The sequence below is a fragment of the Cygnus atratus genome, chromosome Z, assembly GCF_013377495.2.
Source record: "Cygnus atratus isolate AKBS03 ecotype Queensland, Australia chromosome Z, CAtr_DNAZoo_HiC_assembly, whole genome shotgun sequence".
NCBI classification, from domain to species: domain Eukaryota; kingdom Metazoa; phylum Chordata; class Aves; order Anseriformes; family Anatidae; genus Cygnus; species Cygnus atratus.
This window is the reverse complement of record NC_066396.1, coordinates 39653522-39679011: the sequence shown is the minus strand read 5'-3', so window position 1 is coordinate 39679011 and position 25490 is coordinate 39653522. Positions and strand designations below refer to the sequence as shown.

At 39.1% G+C, this 25490-nt stretch overlaps 1 protein-coding gene across 1 annotated transcript in view; it reads right to left on the bottom strand.

Moving 5' to 3' along the window:
* The window catches only part of TRPM3 (transient receptor potential cation channel subfamily M member 3), a 149888-nt gene that overhangs the window by 27734 nt on the left and 96664 nt on the right, over positions 1–25490 (bottom strand). The window contains 6 exon segments of the mRNA XM_035558507.1: positions 1206–1334; positions 6027–6167; positions 13777–13944; positions 16489–16717; positions 17613–17902; positions 21297–21437. Coding sequence (XP_035414400.1) covers positions 1206–1334; positions 6027–6167; positions 13777–13944; positions 16489–16717; positions 17613–17902; positions 21297–21437 — 1098 coding nt within the window.

The following is a 25490-nucleotide window of genomic DNA, read 5'->3' as shown; positions in this document are numbered from 1 at the left end:
ACACTCGATTCCTGCCAGCAGTCTCCCACCTACCGAGCCAGCGGTGCTTTGTCTCCATCAGTGCTGCAGAGCCCCCGTGTGGCTTGCCGTCTCTATTTCCCTTTTTCTTTTGGTTAGCGAAGGACACTCGCTCAATTAACGTCTTTTCCTCTGCTCTTTTTATTTATAATGTAGTTTGCCGTGCAGTGTTTGAAACCTATATTTGGAGTCTAAGTGGTTGTTGCAAGACCATTTTCTGCTAGTCCTCAAAAACATTTGCTGCAGAATACACAGACGTAAATGGCAACAAATTCAGCCCAGGGGTACAAATGTGCTGTTTCAGCTGAGGTCAATGGGACTCTCACCTACTCACATCAGGGATGAATTTGGCCTCTGGTGGCATTGTGGGATAAACGAGCATTTGGCCAAGTGAAAATGGCACAGAAGAGGCTGCAGCTGGGAGAGACCACGAGGGGCAGGGGATGGCAGAACAACGTCACTCTGCCTATAGACTGAGCACCACCTTAAATAATTTCTTAGCTCTACGTGTCTGCTCTAGCATTTTTAGGGAGACGCATGCTATTGCTGGACATAGTAAGAAATTTCAAGATTAAAAAGGGGAGAACCTATCAGAAATATGCTGTAACGCTCACCAGGGATTTAATTTTTCCCCCAGTTATGGCTGCTTTTATTTAATGCTTTCACATGAGATACTTGGACAGACAGAACAATTGTAAATTTTGAATGAATTCTACTTTTGGTGAAGATTCAGGCATAGACTTTTTGGTTATCATTCTACTGTCATGTCTCTGTGTCCATTCCATTATACTGTATCTCCCTTCTCTATCCCTAAAACATACTTCAAATCCTGGGCAACATTTCAAGGATGATGGCCAAGCTTTAAGGTATATCAGAATCCCACCCCATACTTGTGAATGACATTTGACATACATCATGCAGAAATCTGAACAGAGAAATTCCATGCAAGTAAGGTTATTATACAGAGAAAGAAAGGGATTCTTGATTTAAAAATGAAGGAAGATAGAACTTTTAATGCTGTGTTTTTAACAATCCATCTGCTTTTCTGAAAAAAAGAGAAATTTTATGTTAAGCCCATTCATCAAAAAATATCCTGAGAAAAACAATAAAAACAAATATTAAAATGCATAAAGACACACCACACATTGTATTTTTCATTCTGTCTTTTGTGGTTGGGTTGACTTTACCTCTCTCATCTTCTCTATTCCCAGAGTGAAAATGTATGAGATGACAATCCATTCCTGTGTAGATGGCCAGCGATCCATCTTCACTAACACTATATAATTGAACAGCATCAAGTAGCCTATATATGCCAGCTGTAAAGAAACAAAATTAAATGAATATCAGTAGTCGCTACATTTACATAGCTGAGCCAGTTTCTCAGGTATGATTTGATGTTCCTAATTCCAGTGTAACCAGAGTTAAACAGACCAAAGAAAGATCAGAGTACTCTGGGTTTTAAGCTCACATTAACATACTAAGTTCAGATTAAACTCACACTAATATATACAATGTGGAATCTACAAAATACATGTACATATATCCTCTCCTCTAGCTACACCTGCCTCTCCAACAAAACTATATTGATGCTGTCCCCTCAGATTTTCCCACAGTGGTGGGGACCACCATGTCACATATCGCAATGCCAACTACCAGACAGTGACTTACTAAGTTAGCTATGTGAATACTTCTCCCCCATCCACTCCTAATAACAATTGCTTGTCCAGCACCTCTGCTCTTTGTTTCTTCTCCTTGTTCACCTAACTTGGGGTCGCTGACAATTCATGTCTTTTTTGCACGATCCTTGCTTGGTGCCCAGAAGGTTCTAAGTATCGTTAGAGATGTCCCTACTCAATGAAGTACTGCTTTAACTTCCATCATCATTCCTCCCCCAAATACTGCCACTCCTACTCACTTTGCTGCAGCAAGTAGCCATGCAAAGTCATACATTCATTTGCCTTATAGTCTCTGCAAGTTTTTGTTTTGTTTTGTTTTCTTTTTTCCCTTCTCTAATACATCTACATTCTGGCCCAATTTTTGATACAAATGAAAATAGGGTTGAAGTTTTTGGTTTCTTTTTCCTTTCTTTTGTCTATGTTGAAAATAATCACTCAGTCAAAGAAACACAAGTGAGCAAATAGTACCATCAAATTCATGAAACTCAGAGAAGCCTAACTGTCACTCTGGAGTGTGGACTGTAGCAAAGGTGAGCAGCTGGGGCTGGGCTCTGCGGTGACCGGAATCCCTCTTCCTATCTACTTTGCCTTTCATACAGCAGCCCTACAAGAACCTTCACCTGAAGCCAAATTTAAATCAGAGAAAAGATGATTCAGTTCTGTGCATGAACATTTTAATCATTGTTGCAGAATGCTTATTGCATACATTTGTATTTCAATACAGTTCTTCCGCAGTTTCATAATATCCACAACTATTTTTTACTCAGTATCAGACTTCAGATGAAACAACCACAGAGGGTCTTGGGACTTTGGGGCAGGATTATTTTAAGTGTTCAGCACCTCACAAAACAGAATTTATAGTCTTGCTGTATTTGTTAGAGAAAATTGCTTCTGCTCTATGTAAAAGCCACAGGATTCTTGTTTTCCTTTCAGTTGCTGGTTTTAAGGGTACATGAGAATTCCTTACATTGACCATAAATATCTGCACAGATAGGACAACCAGTTGAATCACAGCTTCTCATATGCTTAAAACAGAGGAGGAAATGATTTCATGGGTCCTTCAGTTTGTGAGTGACAATGGATTGCAGATTTCAGGTCTGGAGATATCTTGGTTTTACCTTACCACTCCTGAAGGAAACTGAGAGCAATATTGACTTAGGTCAGCATCTAGAGTATCAGCTGAGTCAGCAGAAAAGCTATTTGGGCAGGCAGAACCACAAGATTCTTAGTGTAACTAGGGGCTTTTGATTTTTATTCTTTTTCTTTCCTTTGCTGTTGTTGTTGTTGTTGTCATCATTGCTGGTTTTTGTTAATCAAAATTTACTGAAAGTTACTGGATTTTTTTTGCATAGAAAAATTTGATTTAATCTTGATTTAATGATGAAGTGATGCTGACACCACACCATTTTTACCCCAAGAAACCATCCCTTCAGACCATGGGTGACTTCCTCCATCTCCCTCTGCAGGAGGGATGTTCCTTCCAGGAACATGTGCTAGTCCCACATTACTGTCAAATTTCAGTACAGATGCAAATACTGGTACTCAAGATTTTTTGAAAGTGCTATTAAACAAGTAACTGAACCTTCTTTATTTTGCTTTTACAAAGAGCTAGGGTCTGCCATTTTTACCCCTGAGTCCAGTGCCTGAAGACACTAAGCAGAGGAGTAGCTGCTAGGAAGTTTCTAGGATGGGTTCCTCCCTGCCCTCCTGTGGATGTTGCCCTATTTTGTGTATATTTGAATATGTACCACTGTAAGGGACAAACCAGCAAGAGAGTGCTTCAAAAGTGGGACTACCCTCCTCTTTTCTCACTGATTGCAATAATTAAATGATCACAAAGTGACTTGCTTCCAAAATTAAAAACTTAGGGCAAAGCTGTTCTGATGCTTGGAACATGACTCTTTTTGGGGATTCAATTCCCTTTGTACCTCTTCCTTCTCACAGGAGGTAGAAATGGGGCTTCTTACATCATGACAGCATCTCAGTGTAAAACTCACAGTTAAATGGGGAAGGCTGTCCTCTTCTCCTTGGACAGTCTGTGGGCTGAAACCTTTGGATCATGATTTTCAGTGCAACAGCCACAAAACAGAACAGAGTAGTTGACTTTTGAAACTACTGCATGCCCAGAGAGAAAGGCAAAATTTCTTTTTGGTTGAGAAAAAGCTGTTTATTTTGCCTCATCTGCTGAGCCAAAATATTTCTTACACAGAAATTCCTACATCTAAACCACTCTTGTTTATTTTAAAAATGAAGGTGGATAAAGACAAGTAGATATAAAATAATCAAATGATTTTAAATGGCATGCAGTAGCCACATTTCTTGCATTATGGAGTTTGGAATGTAAAATTTTGAAGATTGCTTTTGAAATCTATGATTAGTGTTTCTGCCTGTGCATTTGTCGTAAGTGTGATAGGCTGCACAATTTTAATGCTCATCTGAAACTTTTTTTAATTTTTTTTTTGCTGTCCTGGAATTCCTCAACATACCCAACTGGCCAAACATTGCAACTGGAATGCACCTTAATTTGCTCTTGAAACTTGGTATAGGCAAGATCCAATTTTAATAAGTGACCGTAAGTGAGACCTGCCTCAGGACATAAAACTGTAGAAACAGGTCTAAAAGGCAATATAATATTGATCTTTCTCCCATTTCAAAATTGAGTTAATAGGGAAAGCCAGGATGTTTGTTTCTGTTTACAGTGAAAAGACTTTTCTGGTTATACATAATATATATTGCAATTGATAATGAGACCAGGCTACTGATGAGCAGTTTCTAGACTCATCATGCTGATTAACTTCTAACGGCCACAGTTCAGAAAGTAGTAACTCCAAGTTGCCAAACTGGAACTATTTGCTAGCATAAGCAGTCCACTACAGTTTGGTTTCTATAAATGTGAGTTGTTCCTGCTTTCTGTAGACATATTATCTGGATTTCAGTAAGGCAATTTTTTCTTTTAAGAAGTCATCTACAGAAGGAAGCAGACAAATGCATTCATTGTTATTTGCTGTGCTTTCAGCAGAATGATGGAAAATTTAACTGGGATGGACAACAAGAAGTCAGCTGACCGACTCCATAGTGCCAAGGCACAATTAATTGCAGTGTGCCATATTGGACACGTTTTGACAAGATAAACTTAGAAATCCCTAACAATGGAAAATCTACTGTCTCCTTACACGATTTATAACAATACTTCTCAGAACACGTAGAAGCTGTTTCCTAACACCTTACCAAGAATTGCCTTGATGCAGTCCTATTCAGAAAGGATTTGGACAGTATTCTTCAAATGTTGTCCCTCTTTACAGAAACTTACACATATTTGAAGACTATTGCATTCCTTCTGCAGGACTTTTTTTCTTTTTTTTGGGTCCTTCAAACCGGTACACATTTTTCACATGATGCAGAAACTGAAGTGGGTTATAATATTCCAGTGAAGCTGATTGAAAAGACTAATTCCCGTGTTCATTTTAATTTTGATGTCATCCTTCTACATTCTAGAACCATTTACAAAACTTCATCATCCAAGTTTTGAATGAAAATATCAGATGGTACCTGATGTAGGAGAGACCCTAATAGAATCCTTTCCAATCCCTGATTCCAGCTGGATAGAGAATAACTAACATCAACTCTTGAGGATCAATCACCAAAAACCTTTTTATCTATGTAATAACTTTAATATAGCAATTACTAATATATTTGTGAGAATACCTAGTAAAGTTTTTGACTTACTAAAATATATGACCTCAGCTGTTTTCTGTCCCATGTTCAAGATTTGTTTCTTTGTAACATAGGGATATTAGCTTGGGTTGACATAGTTTGTCCCTGAAAAATGTATGTCGGCTACTATTCATATCTTTGTTATCTTGTGGCTACTTACACAAACACGTTCTTTGAGAGACACTTTGCAGACCAGTAAAATTAACAAAGCAAAAATGTTCCAAGAAAAAATGTGTTCTGTCTGTTTCGTATTTTCATCAATTATTATCTTATTTGAGATGGTGATTAAAACCAGCTTTGTATTGGGCTTACTATTGGAAACGCTCCTATTGGGTATTCCTTGGGAGCACTGATTGCAGCAAGCTACTACTTATTGTTGTACTTGAAGAAAAGTTTGCACGTAGTGTTTAACCATTAACTTCCTGAATAAAGTGTGCTGAATTTAAAACACTGAAAGGTTTGCAAGTTCTATTTGACTTCTGCACAAGATGTTTATTAAACTATTTAAGCCCTCCAATGCACACAGACACAGACTTTCAAAGAAATACACAATATGACCTTAACCCAATTCCGGTGCTTGTCCAAATCAGTAGTAATAAAACAAGAAGGATATCTTACTGTGTAAAACCAAAATTTAACAATAGGAGCATTGTAGAATTCATAAATCTTTCTTCCAACAGGAATCAGTCTGTGCCTGCTCTGAACTTCCTCTTCCTCTTTCTTTCTCGAGGATTCTCCATTCCCTCGTCCCAGCATCGCCTACAAGAAAGGACACTTTTATGTTCCTTTATTTCTGAAGAGCAAATTAAGCTTTTTTTTTTTTTTAATTTTCAAATGGAAATTATTCCAAACTTATCTGATTTCTTGATCTTAGATAAAAACAAGTGACCACAGCCATGTGCAAAATATTTCATTCTCAGATTTTCTTTTATGGAGGGAAGATGCACTTTAGTTCCTTCTAAATTGAAGAAGTAATGCTTTGGCAGAAGGCATCAACACCAGTGTGAAATCCTTGAATGGTGACCAAAAAATGAGATGTGGAGAACATTTCTCCTTTTGGCTGTATAGACAGCAAGATTTTTTACCTGACAACAGTTTCTTAGTATGCACTTCACAATAAACAAATACGCTCAGAAAACAGGTAAGTTTTGCTTTTAAACAAACAGAAGATCATAAAGCTGATACTGGAAGTGAACAACAGGAGGAAAGATGAGTTGGCAGCTTCTGGACTGGAAGCAATCAAACTAATGACAGTTCTTCTGTTGATCACAGGACGCATCATAGACCATGATACCATAGTGAGCTCCACGTGGATGTAAAGGACTGAGGATGCAGAGTTCACTGCAGCATTAAGGCCTTAGATCACAAGATCCTTCTACATGAACACAGCTTCTTCCATAATGAAGTTCCAGAGTGCTCATGCACTACCTCTGGTAACCATCAATTGTAACCATTGTACTACAGACTCACTGAAAATCTACTGTAAGCTACAGAAACATGTACTTAAGAAGTCTTCAGTTATGAGTACAAAGCTATCATGCAAAAGATGCTAATATTATGTTTACTCTTAACTTCATGCTCAGCTTCAGAGAGAAGTGGAAGGAGTAACTGAACGACACACTCCTGAAGTTAATGCTAAAAGAAGTTACCACTTTGTATTTAGAGTACAGACTGATCTATTAAATATTCTTCTGAAAAAATATATATTTATATATAGTAATAGTGGATTTTTTTTAAATATTTATATATAGTAATAGTGGACTTTAGTTCCCTGTGTACAGAGAAAGTTCTTACTACTTAGTTTCTTAGTTTGTGGCAACAGCTATAGGCTACAACACACTTCTGCACATGAAAACAACTGCAAGAATCAAGATACAACAGTCTTAAGTAATTATGGAGGGATTGCACAATGATGGTCTTATTTAAATACTTCTGCAATGTTTGTACAAGTAGATCAAAATATTTTAGTAGTTGTATGTTAACTGAAGTAAACTTTCAACATCCCTGAAGATAAATTCTTTACTATGAGGGTTTTGAAGCACTGGAACAGGTTGCGCAGAGACGCTGTGGATGGCCCATCCCTGAAGGTATTCAAGGCCAGGCTGGGTGGGGCCCTGGGCAATCTGGTCTAGTAGGTGGCATCCCTGCCCATGACAGACGGGTTGGATCTGGATTATCCTTAAGGTCCCTTCCAACCGAAACCATTCTGTGGTTCTATGATCCATAACTTAAAAATATGGGAAACTAAATCACTAAAGAGAACAATGATATGCCAAACATATTGTCTTGAAATTAAGAGGTCCTTCTTTTAACTGTCTCTGTGTTCTCTAATTCAAGAGGATATTCAACACATACTTAAGTAGTGAACTTCAGGTGAGCTTTTCAATCTGGTTCTAGTGCCCTGAAGGAACACGAGTTGCAATTCTCACATATTTGATTGTAAGAATCACATATGGGTCTCATACAGGTCTTTGGTCCAAAAAATAAAAAAAAATGTAATGACCACTTTTTTTTTTTCTTTCAGTCAGAGTAGACATTTGTAACATTATTAGGACCATGTATAGTCCTAGATGCCTGCTCTCTAATAGTTCCACTTCATTAATAATGCAGTTAGTTTTTTTCTCTGGTTTATTACTTTCCATGTGATCTTTTATATGCTTGAATATGACTGTGCACAGATGTTGCCCTTCACACTTCTAATAAAATTGAACAAAGATTCATGACACAGGTATACCATACTGAAACTAGCCTGCTGATAACATCTTGAAACTGCAGCCTTTTTGATGAAGTTACCTATTTCCTTTACCTTTTTATGCCTGCAGATCTCTAAGTTTATTCCCATAAATACATATAAAAAATGCATATTAAAAAAATTAAAAGACACCCCCTGTTGATTCTCATACAGCCCATAAAAACTCTTTAAAATCCAGAAAGAGCTTCATAAAAAAAAAAGAAAAAACTGAAGTAGCTGTTAAATAGAGAAGTAAGTTTCTTATTAGATGAGCAGATAGCCTACAAGAATGTGAGGCTTATTGCATATACCTATAGTAATAGAGGCTATACTACCTTCACAGAACCCCGGGTATCATTACCTGAAATCTACAAAACCAAACTGATTCCCCAGTCTTTAACAAGGATTTGTTAAGCTTTGAAATATTCTAGCCTAGGAAGGTAATTTCTTTGTTTCTCGCTACCTCCTGACACTGTTTAGGGAAAAATGCCATCTGGTGCTTCAGATTTTTCTGTAGTTTCTCCCAAGGCTTTGTCTCTGCTGTCCTCTGGTGCCCAAGAATTTTTCAGGAGAGTGAAAATAAATGCTGACAGCTTTAACAAATGAGTAGTGCTGTGCTTTTGTGAAGGGGATTATTTTACAGTTTAAATCCTTCAAAATTTTATAAAAATAGTATTTCTGACATACCCTTCACCCTCATTGAAATCAGTGAGTTGTGTGTGTTTTAAGGATAAAGCTCCTTCAGAGTGACGATTTATGCTCATGGATGCTGATTTCTTGTTTGTTATTGCTTTTTTGTTCATGAATGATGCTCTAATTTTATCTTGTTATATTTTTGAATTAACTGTGTACTGTTCAATACTATCCTCTCCCCTCCCCCATGCTACAGATGGGGAATTGCTCTGAGATGGCTGGGGATTAGATTTGTCCTAATGTCCCTGACTGTTAATTATATCATGGTATTAACAATTTGAAAAGCCTCCCCATCAGAAAGATACAGAAATAACCCAAGTCACTGTGTTAACTGAATAGCTGCAATGCCAAATGTGAACAAATGTGTTTCCACTTGGAGGGGGAAGCAAGAAGGTGGGAATAACTCAAGACACTGCTCTGTGTAGGCGGCATCTCTTTCTCTAATACACAATTCTGTCCATGATTCACTATGAGTCATGCAAGGTAAGCCTGACAGCAGTGCAACAGTAAATTACTGTACAACTGCATCATTGTGGCCTGAGGGGGTTGATGTGTGTGTACTTTTTACATGGAGATTTTCTGTCTCCCCCCCAATTTTGTTTTGTTTACTTGAGGACTGGTCATTGACACAAAACCAGGACAGTTTTGGGTTCTGTATTTTTTCGTTAAGATACGTTAATGATCGAATGATATTTTATCTGTTTTTATAATTAAATAGCAAGAGTTTTAGTCCTGTTAGCATGATCATAGCTCTTCACAGTTAATCCTTAGTGAAATGTACATGCTTCACATAGACTTACCCTGTACTCACAAGGAACCAGTGTGGAAATAGTACATAGATGGGTGGATATACATGCCATACCTCTCCCTGTACACCCCCTTGTATCCTGCAGTGTGCACAGAAATGCTGCCTCCATGCTAATTTTTCCAGGGCTACTGCTCTCTGCATTGAGCTGCTGGCAGGAAAAATGTTTAATGCCTTTGTGTTCTAGGTGTACAAAATTGGATTTTGCACATGCTCATTGGTTCTTTAAGGTGAATAGAGAGCAGAAATAAATCACCAGGAGCTCAGCTCTCCTAGCTGCTGAGCACTGTGAGACATGGAGAGTGCTGGAGCATGACAGGGACACAAGAAGTTTCTGAAACACTCAGAGAAATGGAGGGAAATCCCTTATTATGGAGGGGGCCAGCACTGGCGCTTCTGCCTTGTGAGCCCCAGCAGAATTTCCCACTGCTGTTTTCCAGATGGGCTACAGGGGTGCCTCACTCCTGGTGTGTGAGATGCTGCAAGCACTGTACCTTGATAGCATGGGTGAGATCGGGTGGGGGCATGATGGCACTGCTCTTCAACTTTTTCCACGTTAAAAACTGCATTTTTACTGATTTAGTTAGTTCTTGCCATGGAAAAAAAAGCTTAAGCATATGTACTATGGGTAAGACACAGGTCTACCCAGAGGTCTTGTTGCTGGTGAACAATCCTAACTCAGACTTTTAGTGCCCATGAAAGTCCAAACTTCCTATTCGGTGTGGAAAATTAGAAAAAAGCAGCAAAAAACAAACAAACAAACAAACAATCTTCTAAAGGACTTTAATGAGTTATTCTGTATTGTGAAATAACACCATTTACTGGGAAACTAGTAAGTGAACAATAAGGCATTGAAGGAGGATTAGGATGCTCCTAATTGCAGTTTGTAGAATCAGTGTTATTTTAAGATGAGGCTAGACCCCTGAGGTTTCTGACCAGCCTAAAAATTAGCACCGAAACTAAGGTTCTCACCAGGATATTGTACAAATACAAAACGTCTCTGGCCTTCAGATTTTAGTGCCTTTCTGCTCCTCTAGGTCTTAATAAGCAGGATTAATAACTAGTAGCTCCTTCTATAAATTCTGGTAAATTGCTTGGTGCCAAGGGAATGGTGATGAGAGCAATATTTGAGAGTGGTTTTGTGAGTAGCTGCTATAAGGAAAGTCTGTTGCCTAGCATCTAGGTGTTAAAGGAATGTGTGCCCAGCACTCTCAAATATGTGTTATAAAGCTAAACGCAGGTGTGAGTAACAAGTAGTTTACAGTAAATAAACACTGCATCTTTATATAGTATACCCAAATGTTCACCTACCTACCAGTTCCTTTGAGAGGAGTGTAAAATAAGTATATATTCCGCAGATGCACCCATGTGGGGACTTCACTGTTGCTATTGTCTATATGATCACATTATTCTGTGCAAGTGAGGTATAAAATAGTGCAAAAATCACACTAGAAAAATGCAGTCCAGAGTAAGAAACTGACTCTTGTTTTATCATTAGTCTGGGCTAAACTTCACAAGAAAAAGATTTCATAAGATATCAATTCACAGATCTTGATTATATGCGATCCCTTTATCTTAGTAATACCTTTATAAAAATTCATGTGGTTATAAGATTACAGGAATACGCAGGTTTCAGTAGTATTCTGTGTAAAGGATTATGAATAAAACTAGGCAGATTATTTGGATTACAGAGTATTTGCTAGAAATGGATTTTTGAGGTGACAAAAAGTGTTATTAGTTTGTAAATATTATTTGTTTAAGCTTGAAGCTGAACAAGGCTTGGAAGGCCAAACCATGGAAAATTTTGGATTTTCAATGATCCTGTGTCAAATAAACAGATTAAAAAAATGCACTGACCCCTTAAAGAATCGATTTGTTAGTCAAGAAAATGAAAAAAGGGGGGGGGGGAATGTGCACTTCATTTTGAATATAAATAATATTAGTCAAGATTAAAGTTAATCACTGCACCAAAATATCAGTTATTAAAACAGATTATATTACAAATGCTTTGCAGCAGGTGTTATGAATAATCGCAAAGTATGGTTAGGGTCAATGGCTGATCTATTGAACCAGAGTTCAGCAACTGATTAAACATTTGTGATATGAAATCATAACCATTTATTAATCTTAATGAACTATGAATAAAGTATCCTGAGTATAATTGTGGCTAAACGTTAAAGTTCTCAAAGGTGCTTCCCAAAATACCTGTTAGATATCCTCTCATTAGTGGAGAAGAGGCCAGATCTAACATGTCAGGCAATTTGATTTAGGTCAGAACAACACAAAATTTCAGTCTGAAAACTTTTCTTATATCTAAAGCATGATAGTAGCAAAACTCTCCCTGACACAGTGCTTGAAAAGGACCAGGTATAACTAGCTATGGTGTACAACAACAGAAATATATGCAAAGTTCTCTGCTAGCAAATAACTTCTCCTTACCATTGATGGGCACAGCTGGCATTGCTCTAAAACCCATATCAAGAAGCTGCATTAGAAGTCCTAAAACATGCTATAGATAATATGGGCAAAGAAAAAAAGTCAGCAGAAGTGTGTCAAAGATTTTTTTTTCTGTTCTGATTTGTCAACAACATGGGGGTACTCCTTATATTTATAGAAAAAGTTGTATCTGTCAGAAACTTCACTAGAAAGATGCATCGAATTTGAGGGAGTAGAAGGGTAGATTCACAAATGGAAAAGAGCAACAAGATTGTCAGCACACTGCAAGGAGAAGGGAGGGAAAAATCTAAGATTCATCTGGAAAAGAGTATACAGTTCAGCACATCACTTCCTTGTAGCAGGAATCAGAAGATAAAAAGGAAACAGTATTGTAGACAAGAAACCAGGAGCTGGATTATTAACTCCAGAGAGATGGAAATGACTTCCTCCCCAAATCTCTCCCCATTGCCAAGAAAAAGGCAGTTTACAAAGTGCTTATTTGATTTGAATAGGCACTTCATGAGTGGATCAGAAGCCAGGGGTAATAAATTGCAATTAACAGCTAATGAGTGGAGAACAGCCCATAGTGGCTATTCTGGCTTCTGGTCCTTCCCAACCGCCAGGTTCTTGCCTGCAAGCGAGTCCTGTAGGTGGGTCTTGTGGGCTGCTCCTTCGGCTTGCCTGCATATTGGGTCCTGTAGGCAGGTCCTTCTGCCTGCCTGCAGACGGGGTCCTGAGGGCAGCTCCTGCTGTTTGCCTGTGGGAAACAGTCTTTTTTTTTTTTTTTTTTTTTTTTTTAATTAAGCAGGAAAATCCCTTTTTACTTCTACTCCTCCGTCCTAACCCTGAAGGACTAGTGTTGAGCTTTAAGTCTGTCAAAAGACACCACAACCAAAATTAAAACAATGCAAACTAAGCTAAGCCAGGTCTGATAACTCCTGGTAACTATGGTTTTCACTCCTGATAATTTTAACTCCTGATATTTGCATAATTTTCAGATCTTTAGCTATCTGATTCTCTTTGTCCTGTAAATTATTAATCTAAGACTATGTTACTAATACAAGACCTTTCTTACACAGTTCTGTTGATCTATAAAAGCTTTTAGCAAGGGCTGAGCTGTCTAGCTACTTGCCAGTGTCCAGTCGATTAAAAATGCATGTGTAAATGTGTGAGAGGCACTGACTACAAATTCACAAATGGCTTTGAAAAATGTCACCATTGTTTTTCTTGCCTATTTGCACGCTTGCCATCTAATTAACTAAAAAATAGTAAATAAATTTCTAGCTTCCACAAATCTCTGCATATTTCCAACTGAAAAAATAAGAAACAATCCTCCCTTCCCCAACAACTTGTGAGCATCTTTTCTACCAGAGAGGTGTACTCCCTTTATCATGGTCAAGTTCTATCAGTCCTGAAATTTGTATTTATCTGAATCTTGAATTTATTTCAGGTAATGCAGCATCAAATTGGATCAAAATATGAAGATATTACATTACAAAGTGGTGCTTCAGTATCACCATGTACTACTGCAACATCAAGACACAATGATGCCAAATTATTTTGATTTGCGCTGAAGAGGTGGGAGCATTAGGAGTGGTATCCTATCATCTGCTAAATGTATCAGATGACCTACAGCACCCACAAAATAGCAAACTGAGAGCACTGAGGCTGCTCTCAGTTTGCTATTTATTGTCAGCTCTTACAGTGAGTTCCATGTCCTCCTCCTCTTTTTCTTTCACTGGTTTTTCTGGTTCTTCTGGCTCCTTTTCTTGAAGATGGATTTCATTGGCCTGAGACATGTAAGGCATATCATCTTTGTTCTTGAACTCCAAGCTGAGGATTGAAGGAGGAAGTAGAATTCCTAGAATTACCTAAAGCAATGATAATAATGATAACAATAATCATCACAGTAAACAGAACAATCATGATGGTTATTTAGAGTCAAATGGAACAACTCCCTTGGGACATTTGAGAAAAGAAATATACTTGCGCAAGTGAGTTTCCATGGCAATAGAGTATTTGTCACTTGGGGTAATGTTTTCAGAGCTCTGTAGTGAAACAAAGCATGTAAATTCTATTACCACTGCTATGAGTGCTATGGCTAATTGTCTCTCTTGAGTATTTCATCGAATGAGATAAAACGCTTTCTCATCAGATATATATTGTTAATATATGAATGCATTTACAAAATATTAAAGAGGGTCAATGACGGTGGTACCATGGTTATGTTCAGACTTTGGACTTGCTGATTTCTGAGTTTTATGTAATAGAGAACATCAGTGTAAATGACATAATAGAGAATATCAGTGTAAATGACAGACAGGAATTATCAATTTCTATAGACAGGGTCTCAAGCTCCCTGTGTCCATACTTAATACACACAGGTAGTCAAGACTTAAACGTGAATCTGAGGACAGGAAGCACAGCCATCAGTAGCAAATGTTGATGTGCTTAGCTATGCAGTTCCCTTAGATTTTGCTTCACTAGCTTGGCAGCCTACATTATGCTTATACTAATACCAACTACTCCTTTTCTGCCTTCTCTCTCTTATGCTGAGGGAGTGCAGAAAAAACATCACATTTACCTTGTATGGATATATGCAATGAATAACACTTGGGGTATAACTGAAGAGTTACCATAACAATACAAGAAGAAGTGGCCAGTCTGTATTCATAAACACAACAGCTTTTTCTATTTTTGCTGGAATCTCTGGAAAATCTCAGATGACAGTGAAACCAGTTAGCTTGTAAACTGGTTGGAGATGGTGACTGCTTGTGTTTGTCTCATCAGCAGACAGCATGTGTGTGTTACTGAAAACACCCAGGTTACTGCAGTTAGCAGCAGTGAGCATGTGCGCAGCCTGTTCCCAGCCTTGGACAAACTGAGCACCTGGCTGCCTGCACTGCTCCTGCACCCGGCCCATTTGTCAGAGGGTAAAAAGCAAACCTGACTTCCCTGAGAGAAGTCCAGGCAGGATTCACAATTGCCTCTCCCCTTCCCCTTGGTGCTGCACCTCCTTGGTGGGATGATAAGAGAATTAGGCTCAGCCTTCTTGCTGTTTGCCAGTTTCAATGAGAGAAAATTATTTGTGGGAAATAATCCATGACTCATACTTGTCAATTATCTCTTTTCTGTGTTGCCTCCTGCTCATGTACCCTGCTTTACCTTTAAACAGGGTCTGCTAATGAGCTTCAATGGAATAAAACACAGACTGTAAACTGAGCAAAGGATCCTTGTGAGGGGCCCAGCTGTTACGAGAAGCTGAAAGGAAACAGCATTTTATCTTTTGTTATTCAATGTGAAAGGAAGCTCTGTTTTATGGCTTCAGATGTATGTGCTGTAAAAGTGAAAGCATGCAGTGGAAAATTAGGTGCTGCAGGGACCTCCACCTGCCCAGGTGGAGTATCTGCAAAGCCAAGCAAGGAACAAGGTAGCAGTCCCCCATGAAGGGCACGGAGCCCATGACAGAAGACAAAAAAATAGTAAAAATGCCTCCAACTACAAGAATGCTTTCTATCTGTAAGCAGAACAACATCTAAGTGCAGCTCCTGAGGGAGGATAGTGAGGATCCTGTTAATCACTCCCATTCATCATCATTACTGCATTATACACAGTATGATAATAATGCAAGCAGTCATCACCGTTCTCACCATTACCAAACACAGCAAAGCAGCTGAGAAATTACCACTTCTCACACACAGAAATCATACAGGAAAGAGAGGGTCTTCCCTGAAAGTGCTTCTCTGTCAGCTAGGGGGAAGAGAAAATTCCTGACTTTGTGCTCTGGTGAGAACTCTGGTGAAAGTGGCAGCCCAGGTTTCTTCTGAACAGAAATTCACATCACAGAACCCACCTTGCTCTGTTAGCAATTATGCAGGTGGAAGTAAAGCTTAAGCAACTTCGGAAATTGGAGTATCATCTGTATCCCCTTGGTTAGTTCCTTCAGGGCAATCATCAGGAAGACTGGTGGGGGACTGCAAGAACATTTGTACTGCTCTCTTTGACCTGTTCTGGGGAAGGCTGTTGGATTTCTTTTACCTTTCTCTAGTTGTTAATTCACTTTCACATCCATTTTCTTTATTTAAATTTAAGAACTTGGCTTAAGAACCTCAAGTGTCCAGGCAGAGTGATGAACTAACCTCCTGGCTCGATTCTGATTGTGGTAACTCACTGACTTTGGAAGGGGCTTTGAGAAAGATAATAAAAAAAATAAGTAATGGGTTTTGAACTTGGGTTTGTGATAAGCTCTCTGATGAAATGTTAAAAACAGGAAGAATATACCTTGGTTAATACCACTATGAATAAGACCCCCAGCATAATGTTAATTGAACAAGTTATTACTAATTTGCTGTGAGCCCCATCACCATCTATCAGAACTCCTCTGGCTATTAATTTTACTTTAAAACAATGCTGACCTTTAGGCCAGAATTTTTGCGCATCCGGAGACGACCCATCCACATGTCTGTGAGCAGCATTTGGCTGCAAGTGTGAGCAATGAAGTCCCTGTGCTTGGCTGCCACTGCGAGCTGCAGGCATGTGGCATTGCTCCAGTTCTTCAGCTCATACGTCAGCAGTTTCATTGCCAGTTGCTCGTCTTGCTTGTACGACTGGTCCAACAGCTCCACTGCCAACTGGCCAAAGTCCCTGCAACAGAGGGACATTTGATCATTCCTCTTAGGCCACATGGTCTGCTGCAGAAAACACCCCTCAGGAAGTGACAGCCTCTGTAGCGGGTGCATCACCTTCCATCATGCAAATCGTGATGTTGACTGCATGCACACAAACCCACTTTTTCAAATGTGAGTGGCTAATGGTAGGCATATAAATAAATGGCCCAGCTTAGACATGCTGAGCACCCACAGCTACCAGCTGTCTGCTCCCACCTGCCTGCCCACCTCCCTGACATTTTCTGGTTGAAATCTGTCGGTTATCTGCAGTCTGGAGGACTGCTAGTCTTCTGTTTGCTCACGACTTCATGGTCAAGTCTCCTGGAACGAGGAGCATCTAATAAGATTTTTTGAATTATCACAATTTTCTGTCTCAGTCTTTTAAAATCAGAAAAGATTATTATGAAAAGTAGTGTTTTGTCCTGCTCACCTAAGTAGGAGCTATTGGTTAATTACCACTTCTGCCTGCATATGGTGTTCATAAGGATTTCAACAGTTGTCCTGCTTAGAATGAACACAGTGCCTTGCAAAAGCACAGAGAACGACTGCAGCCTGTCTGTTGAGGCCTCAGGGAGAACTCATATGCAGTATAGATAATTCACTAACTTCTTGACACCTTCTTATTCAGAAGTTGCCTTGGTTGCAATATTGCTTATTTGGCAGACAGATTGTTTAAAAGCCATTTAGTCTATCTCCAAAGGGAGAGAGACTTTCTCTACAATTTCCCTACAATTTAGAAGTGGAAGCAAGGTACAGATAAGCAAATTTAAGGCAGGGTCAGCAGCCTCTCTCCCTCTCTCTCTCTCTTTTTTTTTCCTAATTATTATTATTATTTTCTTCATCCATTAAAATGTGTATGAAAGAAAATCTACCTGGAATTATGGTTCAGCTCTTGGGATATGTCATCCACCATGTCATTTTCTGATGCTTCATGGGCCATGGCTTTGCAGAGCTTACAGGCCACCAGTGCTTTAGCCATAGCCTCCTCCCCATGCTGCCAAAAGAAGAGGGCCATCTTCTGACGCTTCATAAGCACGGCCCACACCATCAGCTCATGGAACGGGAAGGGAAAATGATTGATCTCAGGGTCATCCAAGTCAATATCAACTTCTTCTTCTCTTTTCTTCGTTGTTTTCCTCCCTCGCCGCAAAGGGACATCATCCTGTGAGAATTGTAGAGGTTTTTTTTTTTTTTTTTTTTCCCCAGTGAAGGAACTCAGTCAATTCACACAATGTATCGGTCAGTATCTGAGATGTCAGATACATTCCCTGCAGGCCAGCCCATTCAGCTTTTTTGGATAAAATATTTAATAGCACGAAACAATGGCAATAGTTTTTGTTCATGCACTGTAATTATGAAGTCAATAGGCCCATACCTAAATATGGGGAAAAAGAGCTTTGGACTATCACTCTGAACTGCTCTTTCTCCCTGAAAGCACAAAGCATGACAATGCCCAGAGAGCCACTTTGAAATAGCCATCATTAAAATAAAGCTAAGCATTCATTCAATTACAACATCTGTTATAAAGCATCTGCCTCATTCCTCCTACTGACAGTACATATCCAAGGGATGGTCTCATCTTCTGAAGACTTCCTCCCTTCTTATTCCTAGTATTTTGTATCTTTATCTTCTCAACAGAATCAGAATCACCTTTCTTTACACCCAGTCTGCCTTTCTATCCCGTGCTTACCTCTTCTTTCTCCAGTCCAACATTGTTTCTATAGCTAGCCTCAAATGAGAGGGCAGGGCAATCACCAACCATATGAGGTTTAACAAGAGAAACTGCTGGATTTTGCACCTGGGATGGGGCAACCCTGCCTGTACATACAGACTGTGGGACAAGAGGCTGGAGAGCAGCCCCATGGAAAGGGAGCTATGGGTTTTGATCATCAGCAAGTTGAACATGAGCCAGCAGCGTGCCCTGGCAGCCAAAAGGCCCAACTGTACCCTGGGGTGCATCAGGCACAGCACTGCCAGCTGGTTGGGGGAAGGGATGGTCCTGCTCTGCTCTGCGCTGGTGTGGCCTCACCTTGAGTACTGGGTACAGTTTTGGGCACCACAATATAAGAAGGACATGAAGCTATCAGAGAGTGCCCAAAGGAGGGCTACAAAGATTGTGAAGGGTCTAAAGGGCAAGACCTATGAGGAGCTGCTGAGGTCCTTTGGTTTGTTCAGCCCCGAGCAGAACAGGCTGAGGGGAGGCCTCATGGCGGCCTGCAGCTCCCTCAGGAGGGGAGCGGAGGGACAGGCGCTGAGCTCTGCTCTCTGGGGACAGCGACAGGACCTGAGGGAACGGCATGGAGCTGGGACAGGGGAGGGTCAGGCTGGGTGTTAGGGAAAGGTTCTGCACCCAGAGGGTGGTCGGGCACTGACCCCAGGGCAGTGGTCACAGTACCAAGCCTGCTGGATTTCAAGAAGCCTTTGGACAATGCCCTCAGACATAGGGTCTGATTTTTGTGTGGCCCTTGGTGGATCCAGGAACTGGACTTGATGATCCTTGTGGGTCCCTTCCAACTTGGGATATTCTATGATTCTCTCTCTCTCTCTCTTTTTTCAGTTTTAGCTTACTTTTAGTATTTTATGTTTTTTTTCAGATGAGCTGACCTGTTCTGTGCTGCATCTGCAGATAGCAAAATAAAAGTTGTAGTATAAATTAAACAAACAAGAAAACAACACTATCTATTTGAACTATCAGGGTAGACAGAAGCATCAACAAAACTGATGAAAATTTGACCCACAGAAAGATTTCCACACCAGTCTCTTCAATGGCTTCATTTCTTTGAAATCTTTCTAAAATTACATAGTAATCTGACTGAAATACTGCATAGGCTGACAGATCGAAGCATTTTGTTTAACCTTTATCAAAATAACCCTGATGCACAGAGGTTGCAGAGCCTTCTTTTCTTTTGTCTACCTGTTAGGTTTTTATTAAGAAATGTTTCTTAATCTGGCCCTTGCATAAACAAGTTATCTGGATGAAAATTACAACTGGTGTGGCACATTACTCATTAAAAATTTGAAAACAACTATTGGTGCCTTCATCAAAGTGAACTTAAATATTATCTGGATATCATTTGTATTTGTCAAAGAAGAAAAAGACATTAAGATTTATCACAGGTAGCCTACCTCCATTCCCAACAGTTTCAGGGCTTTTGGCTGTACAAAAAAGTTAGAAAAATGTTATTTCTCCCAGAAGGGTGATGAAAAATTACAACTATATGTGTATATATACATGCATGAGTGTGCAACGCAATGTATAACATATAGAGTATAAAATATGCAATATTTAATGTAAATAATCTCTATATAATGAAATGTAATCTAATCTAATACACACATATAAATCAAATAAATAACTACACAGGTGTTTAATTCAACCTTGAGTTTGACCCTATTTCACCAAAACAAACAACAGAAGACATACATATGGATTCAGATGTAAATTCCAGCTGGATTGTGTCTGTTCTAGTAGAATGGAAACAGGAATTACTGCTAAGAGCCACTAGCATGAGAGAGTTTCTGAGGAGTGCTTCAGTGTTTTGGCCATTTACCTGGCAAGCTTTTATTGATATGAATCTGCTCTATGTGTTGTGTCAGTGTCTGTGAAATCTCTACTTAAATGCTTTTCTTAATGGAATATGACTAAACGAAGGAGGTCTCTCCTCGCAGCTTTGGTTACTACCCTTCCTCTCAAAAGTGAAGTATGAACACGTAGGGAAAGAAAGAACCCCCTTGTTATGTGTTATGGCTGTAAATTTTCCTCAGAGCTGTTGCTCTTTATAGTGACTTTGAACAATATTCAGTAGTATGTATTGCTAAAACCTGGACTGAGGCATGAAATGAAAATGTGAGGCAAAAATAGGCAAAGAACTACAAATCTTGCTGGCAACAGTTGATCAGAATTTCCTTCAAGTTGGATTGGGTCAGTGGCGTTATTATTACAATAAGTATATTTTACACTTTAAAAAGATAACAAATTTACTTTGGATTCAAAATTTTGAAACCTATCAAGCAAGAAAACTCCAAAAAAATCTGAATGGTATTTTTGCTATGATCTCACTGACTTAGCTGGAGACACGTGCAAGCAGTAAAGCCTGTTTTGAGTTATGGGTTTCTTTGCTCACATAGCTTCTGGCCACAATCAAGAGGATGAGTCCTGAGACAGGACATGAATCTATAAAAAAACAAGTTTTCTCAAGTCTAACCCAGGTGCCCTGTGGTATTGTTGGTACAAATCAAAAGACCGGTCTTTTGAAAGCTGTGGATACTGGTAATTACAGATTTTAAATCCAGGGGAGGCTGCTTTATGTCGTGGTCTCACCAGGGCAGAAGGACAGCTCAACCCAGTAATTTTTTCATTAAACTCATAAAAAAATGCAGCTGACCTACTACAATGCATTTCAGTGAAATAGTTGCTATGTAAGTAATGGAAATGAATCTGTAGCCTGAATAGTGTGTGCATGCAGATTCCCCCCAAAGCCTGGAACCATCCAAGAAACTGTTGCAATCCCTGCCAATGGGTGCAGTCATACAGAGAGAAGCAATTTGTTCCTTACCCTCTTGGGGCCAAATAAATTGTGGTACAGTGTTCTGAACCGTTTTCGGGTGTAATTGCAGCGATATGCTCCTCCCATCAGGTACTCTATCACCAAACCGATATCAATCAGGCTAATTCGATAATCAGGAGGTAAATTTCCCTGTAACAAAAATAAGTAGGATTGTGGGGGAGGGAGAAATCATTATTACTGGCATTGTTAAATATACTTTATAAAGATGTTAGAATGAAATAAATTAAAATAGTTAAAAAAATAATGTATTATTATACTGGTTAATTAATTCACCTTAAAATAGATCCAACCGAAACCTGGATATTCTCGCTTGGAAAGAAGACACAAGTTAAATAAGAAGGTGAAGAACTTGTTGATAGTAACAGAAGATAGCATCAGTACACAGTGCTCATATTCTTCAGCTGGGAAAACAAGGAACATGACTGCAGAACAAAAAGCACGAGGATCAGCGCACTTGAAAGGTCAGGCACAGTTGCTGAGCCCTAGTCCTGCAGGACAGCACCTCTGCTGCACCATCTGTCCCTCACATCTCTTGTCCTGGCATCTCACGTCTCTGTTGGCATCCCTTTGCACTGCCTCATCTGCACTGCTGAGCCACTGTGAAGTGACATTGTGCAAAATTGATAACTTGCATGAAACCAGCTTATACATGTGATCTTCTCATCCTGAAGTGTTTCCTTGCCACATTCCAGGAAAGGAAGGACAGTGAGGAACAGATATGTTAGCTACTCTAGAAGACTTACACACCTGTTCTGGGGATGATGTACAAATAGACTACTATCATTGCTTAAATTTCACGCATATTATGAGGAAAATGTATGTATAAAAGTGAGTATGAAAATTGTAATAAACAAAATATCTATGGTTAATTCTTTGGGGGGTTGATCAAGAAGAAAAATATAGGACTAGCAATTTTCCTAGATGGGCCCTCCTTGAGCTCCCAAAGTATTTTACTGAAAAATCCTCTAAGCACAGTAATTCTGCTACCTAAACTCCAGCAGTGCCAAGGAGATTGTGTTCCAGAAAGGTGAACTGTGATTGTGACAAGGGTCATTAGCAGGATCCTGAAAAATATTTCTACATACTCACTCTTCTACTTCTGTTCCATTCTTATCTTCTGCTAAATATAATATGAATATCCTCTGACTTCAGCATGCACCTTTCATTTTGAAGGGAAAAGGAACTGTAAATACATTCATATCCACTCTGTGAACTCCCTTACAGATAACTTCCTTCTCTTTATTGTTGGGTCTGGAAATGGCAACACTGGTTTGAGTTCTGGGATATACATGGCTTGCTAAGCTACGAAGAAAGACTCCAATAACAGGTTGTCTCTTCTGCATTTTAGTTTGAGCCTTTGAATCAAGTGGGTATTTTGGTTCTCTTGGAACAGTAAGTCTGACAAGACACCTATCAGGCCAGAACAAATTCAGAGTGGGCTGGTCTCAGTGATGTGCTGATGCTCTTGGGGCTCTCTTGCAACAGAAGACCAAAAGCCCAGCACCAGCACACCTGCTTTTCTGTTTCCCCATGGAAACTCTGCAAGGCAAACTGGTCCATTTTCAGGAGGAGAGGATTAATGGGGAGGGGACACACCCAAATCAAAATTTACCTCTTTCTGTAAATCATTGCCACTGAATTTTTTGGACAGCAGTTCATGGTTCAGCAAGCAGTTCCCTACTGGAAAAGAAGGCATGATTCAGAAAATTCTGAATAGGTCACCCAAATCTGGAGATCTCATTAAGGACCGTACAGATTTACAACTCGGTCCTGTATGTCATAGTGCAAGAGATGTGGCCACAAATTAAAGGTAGAAATAGAGGTAAGTAGTCTGTTTGTGAACTGCAAGTGGTAGCTTTGGAAAAAAAGAGAAAATTACTTTAGCAAAAAAAAAAAATAATAATTTTTACAGTCAACACTGCAGAAGAACCAGGAAATTGTAATTTTTTGCTTCAAAATTATTCAGTCCACTTTAATAAAATAATCACATTTCCTATAATGATATACAGCACAGATTACAGTTAGCCTGTAGCTCTTTTTATGTGATCATCAAAAGAAGGTTAATAATTCACATGAAGCAATTTTATGACTGCCGTGTTTTGCTGGAAATATCTGCATGTCTGCCTGGCTTCTCTGCAGATTTGCTTATTAGATTCAGAGCAGAGAGGCACTAATGGAGAGCAGATGGCATCTGGTTCTGCAGAAGAGATAAAATGGATGCAAAGATCCTCCTTCCTCTTCTACTTCAGCCAGGAAAAGAGAGCTTTATTTCAGTCCCTGCTCACCCTGCTCACCTGACAGCATGCTGAAAGGCTGAGGAAGTAGAGAGAGAGGTAGCACTGTGGTGCACTGGCGCTGGGTTGAAATTCAAAAAGATGTAAGATCAAGCAAATTTAGTGGCAAAAGGTGAACTGCCAATTATGTTTCAGTGCTGTCACTTGGCATATCCTTTACCAGTCTTCCTACTCTTGGCCAGTCTGATGGGGGGAATATTGCTATGGTTTGCAGGACTGCCTATTTAATCAGTTTATTTGAAACCAGGCATTTCTATTCTGAACAGTTTAAAGAAAAATCAACATAAATCTAAAATTTTAACCCTGCTATGTTTATTTGTGTTCCCAAATATTCTCCCCTTTCCAGAATGCTTAAGACAATTACAATTTTTTTTTTCTAGAACAAGGTTGAAGTCACTAGCAGAAGTGGGAGTAAAAAAGACAGAGTTGTAGTTCTTCAGCAGACTCCTGGTGTCTTAATATAAGAGACTGAAACTGAATGTTCTGATGTTATTAGCTTGAAAAAAAAAAACAAAAAAAACACAACAAAAACCCCCAACAACTGTGCAATTAACAAAGCACAACAGGATTCAGGCTGCATCATGCATTACAATGTGTGACTTTCTTGATTATTCAGAATGGCAATCAGTTGTTCTGATTTCTGAAATTTCATAAAGAGATTTAGATACAAAAAAATCAATACAGTTACTTTAATGAAAGATGCTCTTAAACCTTCTAGATAATACTGAAACACTTTACTACAGAAAACTCCTAAAACCACAGCAGATATGTATGTTTTATGCAGACATACTTGTAAGTATGGCTCCATGCTAATAAACACAGAATTGCTTTTCCAAAGTGAGCAACCCTAATAAAGCCAATTGGACTAGCCTTGTCTCAAAAGGGGTATGCATATACCAAAACGTCTGCTGTACCAGTAGACACCTTGAACTACCCCAACAGCGGTGATCTGCCTATACATAAAACACACTGGTGCAAGTGGGCCAGAACACCTCCAAGAACAGCAAAAATTTGGGTGGGCTAATTCCAGAACAAACAAGGTGGTCAGGAATGACAGAGGAGAAGTTTTTTTTTTTTTTTTGGTGTGGTGAGGGTGTGATAACTACCCCAATTAATAATAAATTAAACTTTTAATGCTGAGACAAAATTTTTAGTGCTATTGCACTATCCTTTTCCTGAAGAAGCTTCAACTTTAAAAGACAATCATTTTTTTTTAGTGTTTTTTTCACCTCGTGTGTTTTTATGTTCAGCTGATATAAACCCTCTGATTTTGCATACTGAGGAGCAGATAATACTTTCAAAATTCTGTATAATACCTGCTAGTTATCTGGAAGAGTAGACAGTAGTGGCAGTCCAAAATAAAGGACTTTGAAAACATATGCTACCCCACAGTGAGATTAAGACATATTTATTATGTACCAGTTTTGAATTAAAGAAGAAATTGATCTGTTAATTTTCACTACTCATTAGCAAGTTGTTAGCAAAGGAGTTTTTCTTTACAAGCAACCTGTAGAGGGCAATATCTGCTTTTGAAAATGATGACAGGCACAACCAGTATTCTTCCTTTCTCTGGATGCATCAGTTTGTACAAAGAAGGGGAAAAGTCAACTGTGTAGGTTAAATTCTGTACCCCTGACAGAAGACGTCAAAAAGGTCATGATAAAAATGATGCAGGCAGAGTTGGCCTTGTACATAGTTATGGAACTGGGAGGATCAAAAAGAGAGGTGAACACAGTTCTCTCTAAAGCAGAGCAATTAAGAAGTAATTTGCCTTATGAATTGAAATATCTAGAATTTAAGTCCTCTGATTATGGTAAATTATTTAAGAGTCTTTCTCTGGGCCTCTTCAATTTGCTGCCTAGGCTGACAGTCTTCACAGCAATTTGCA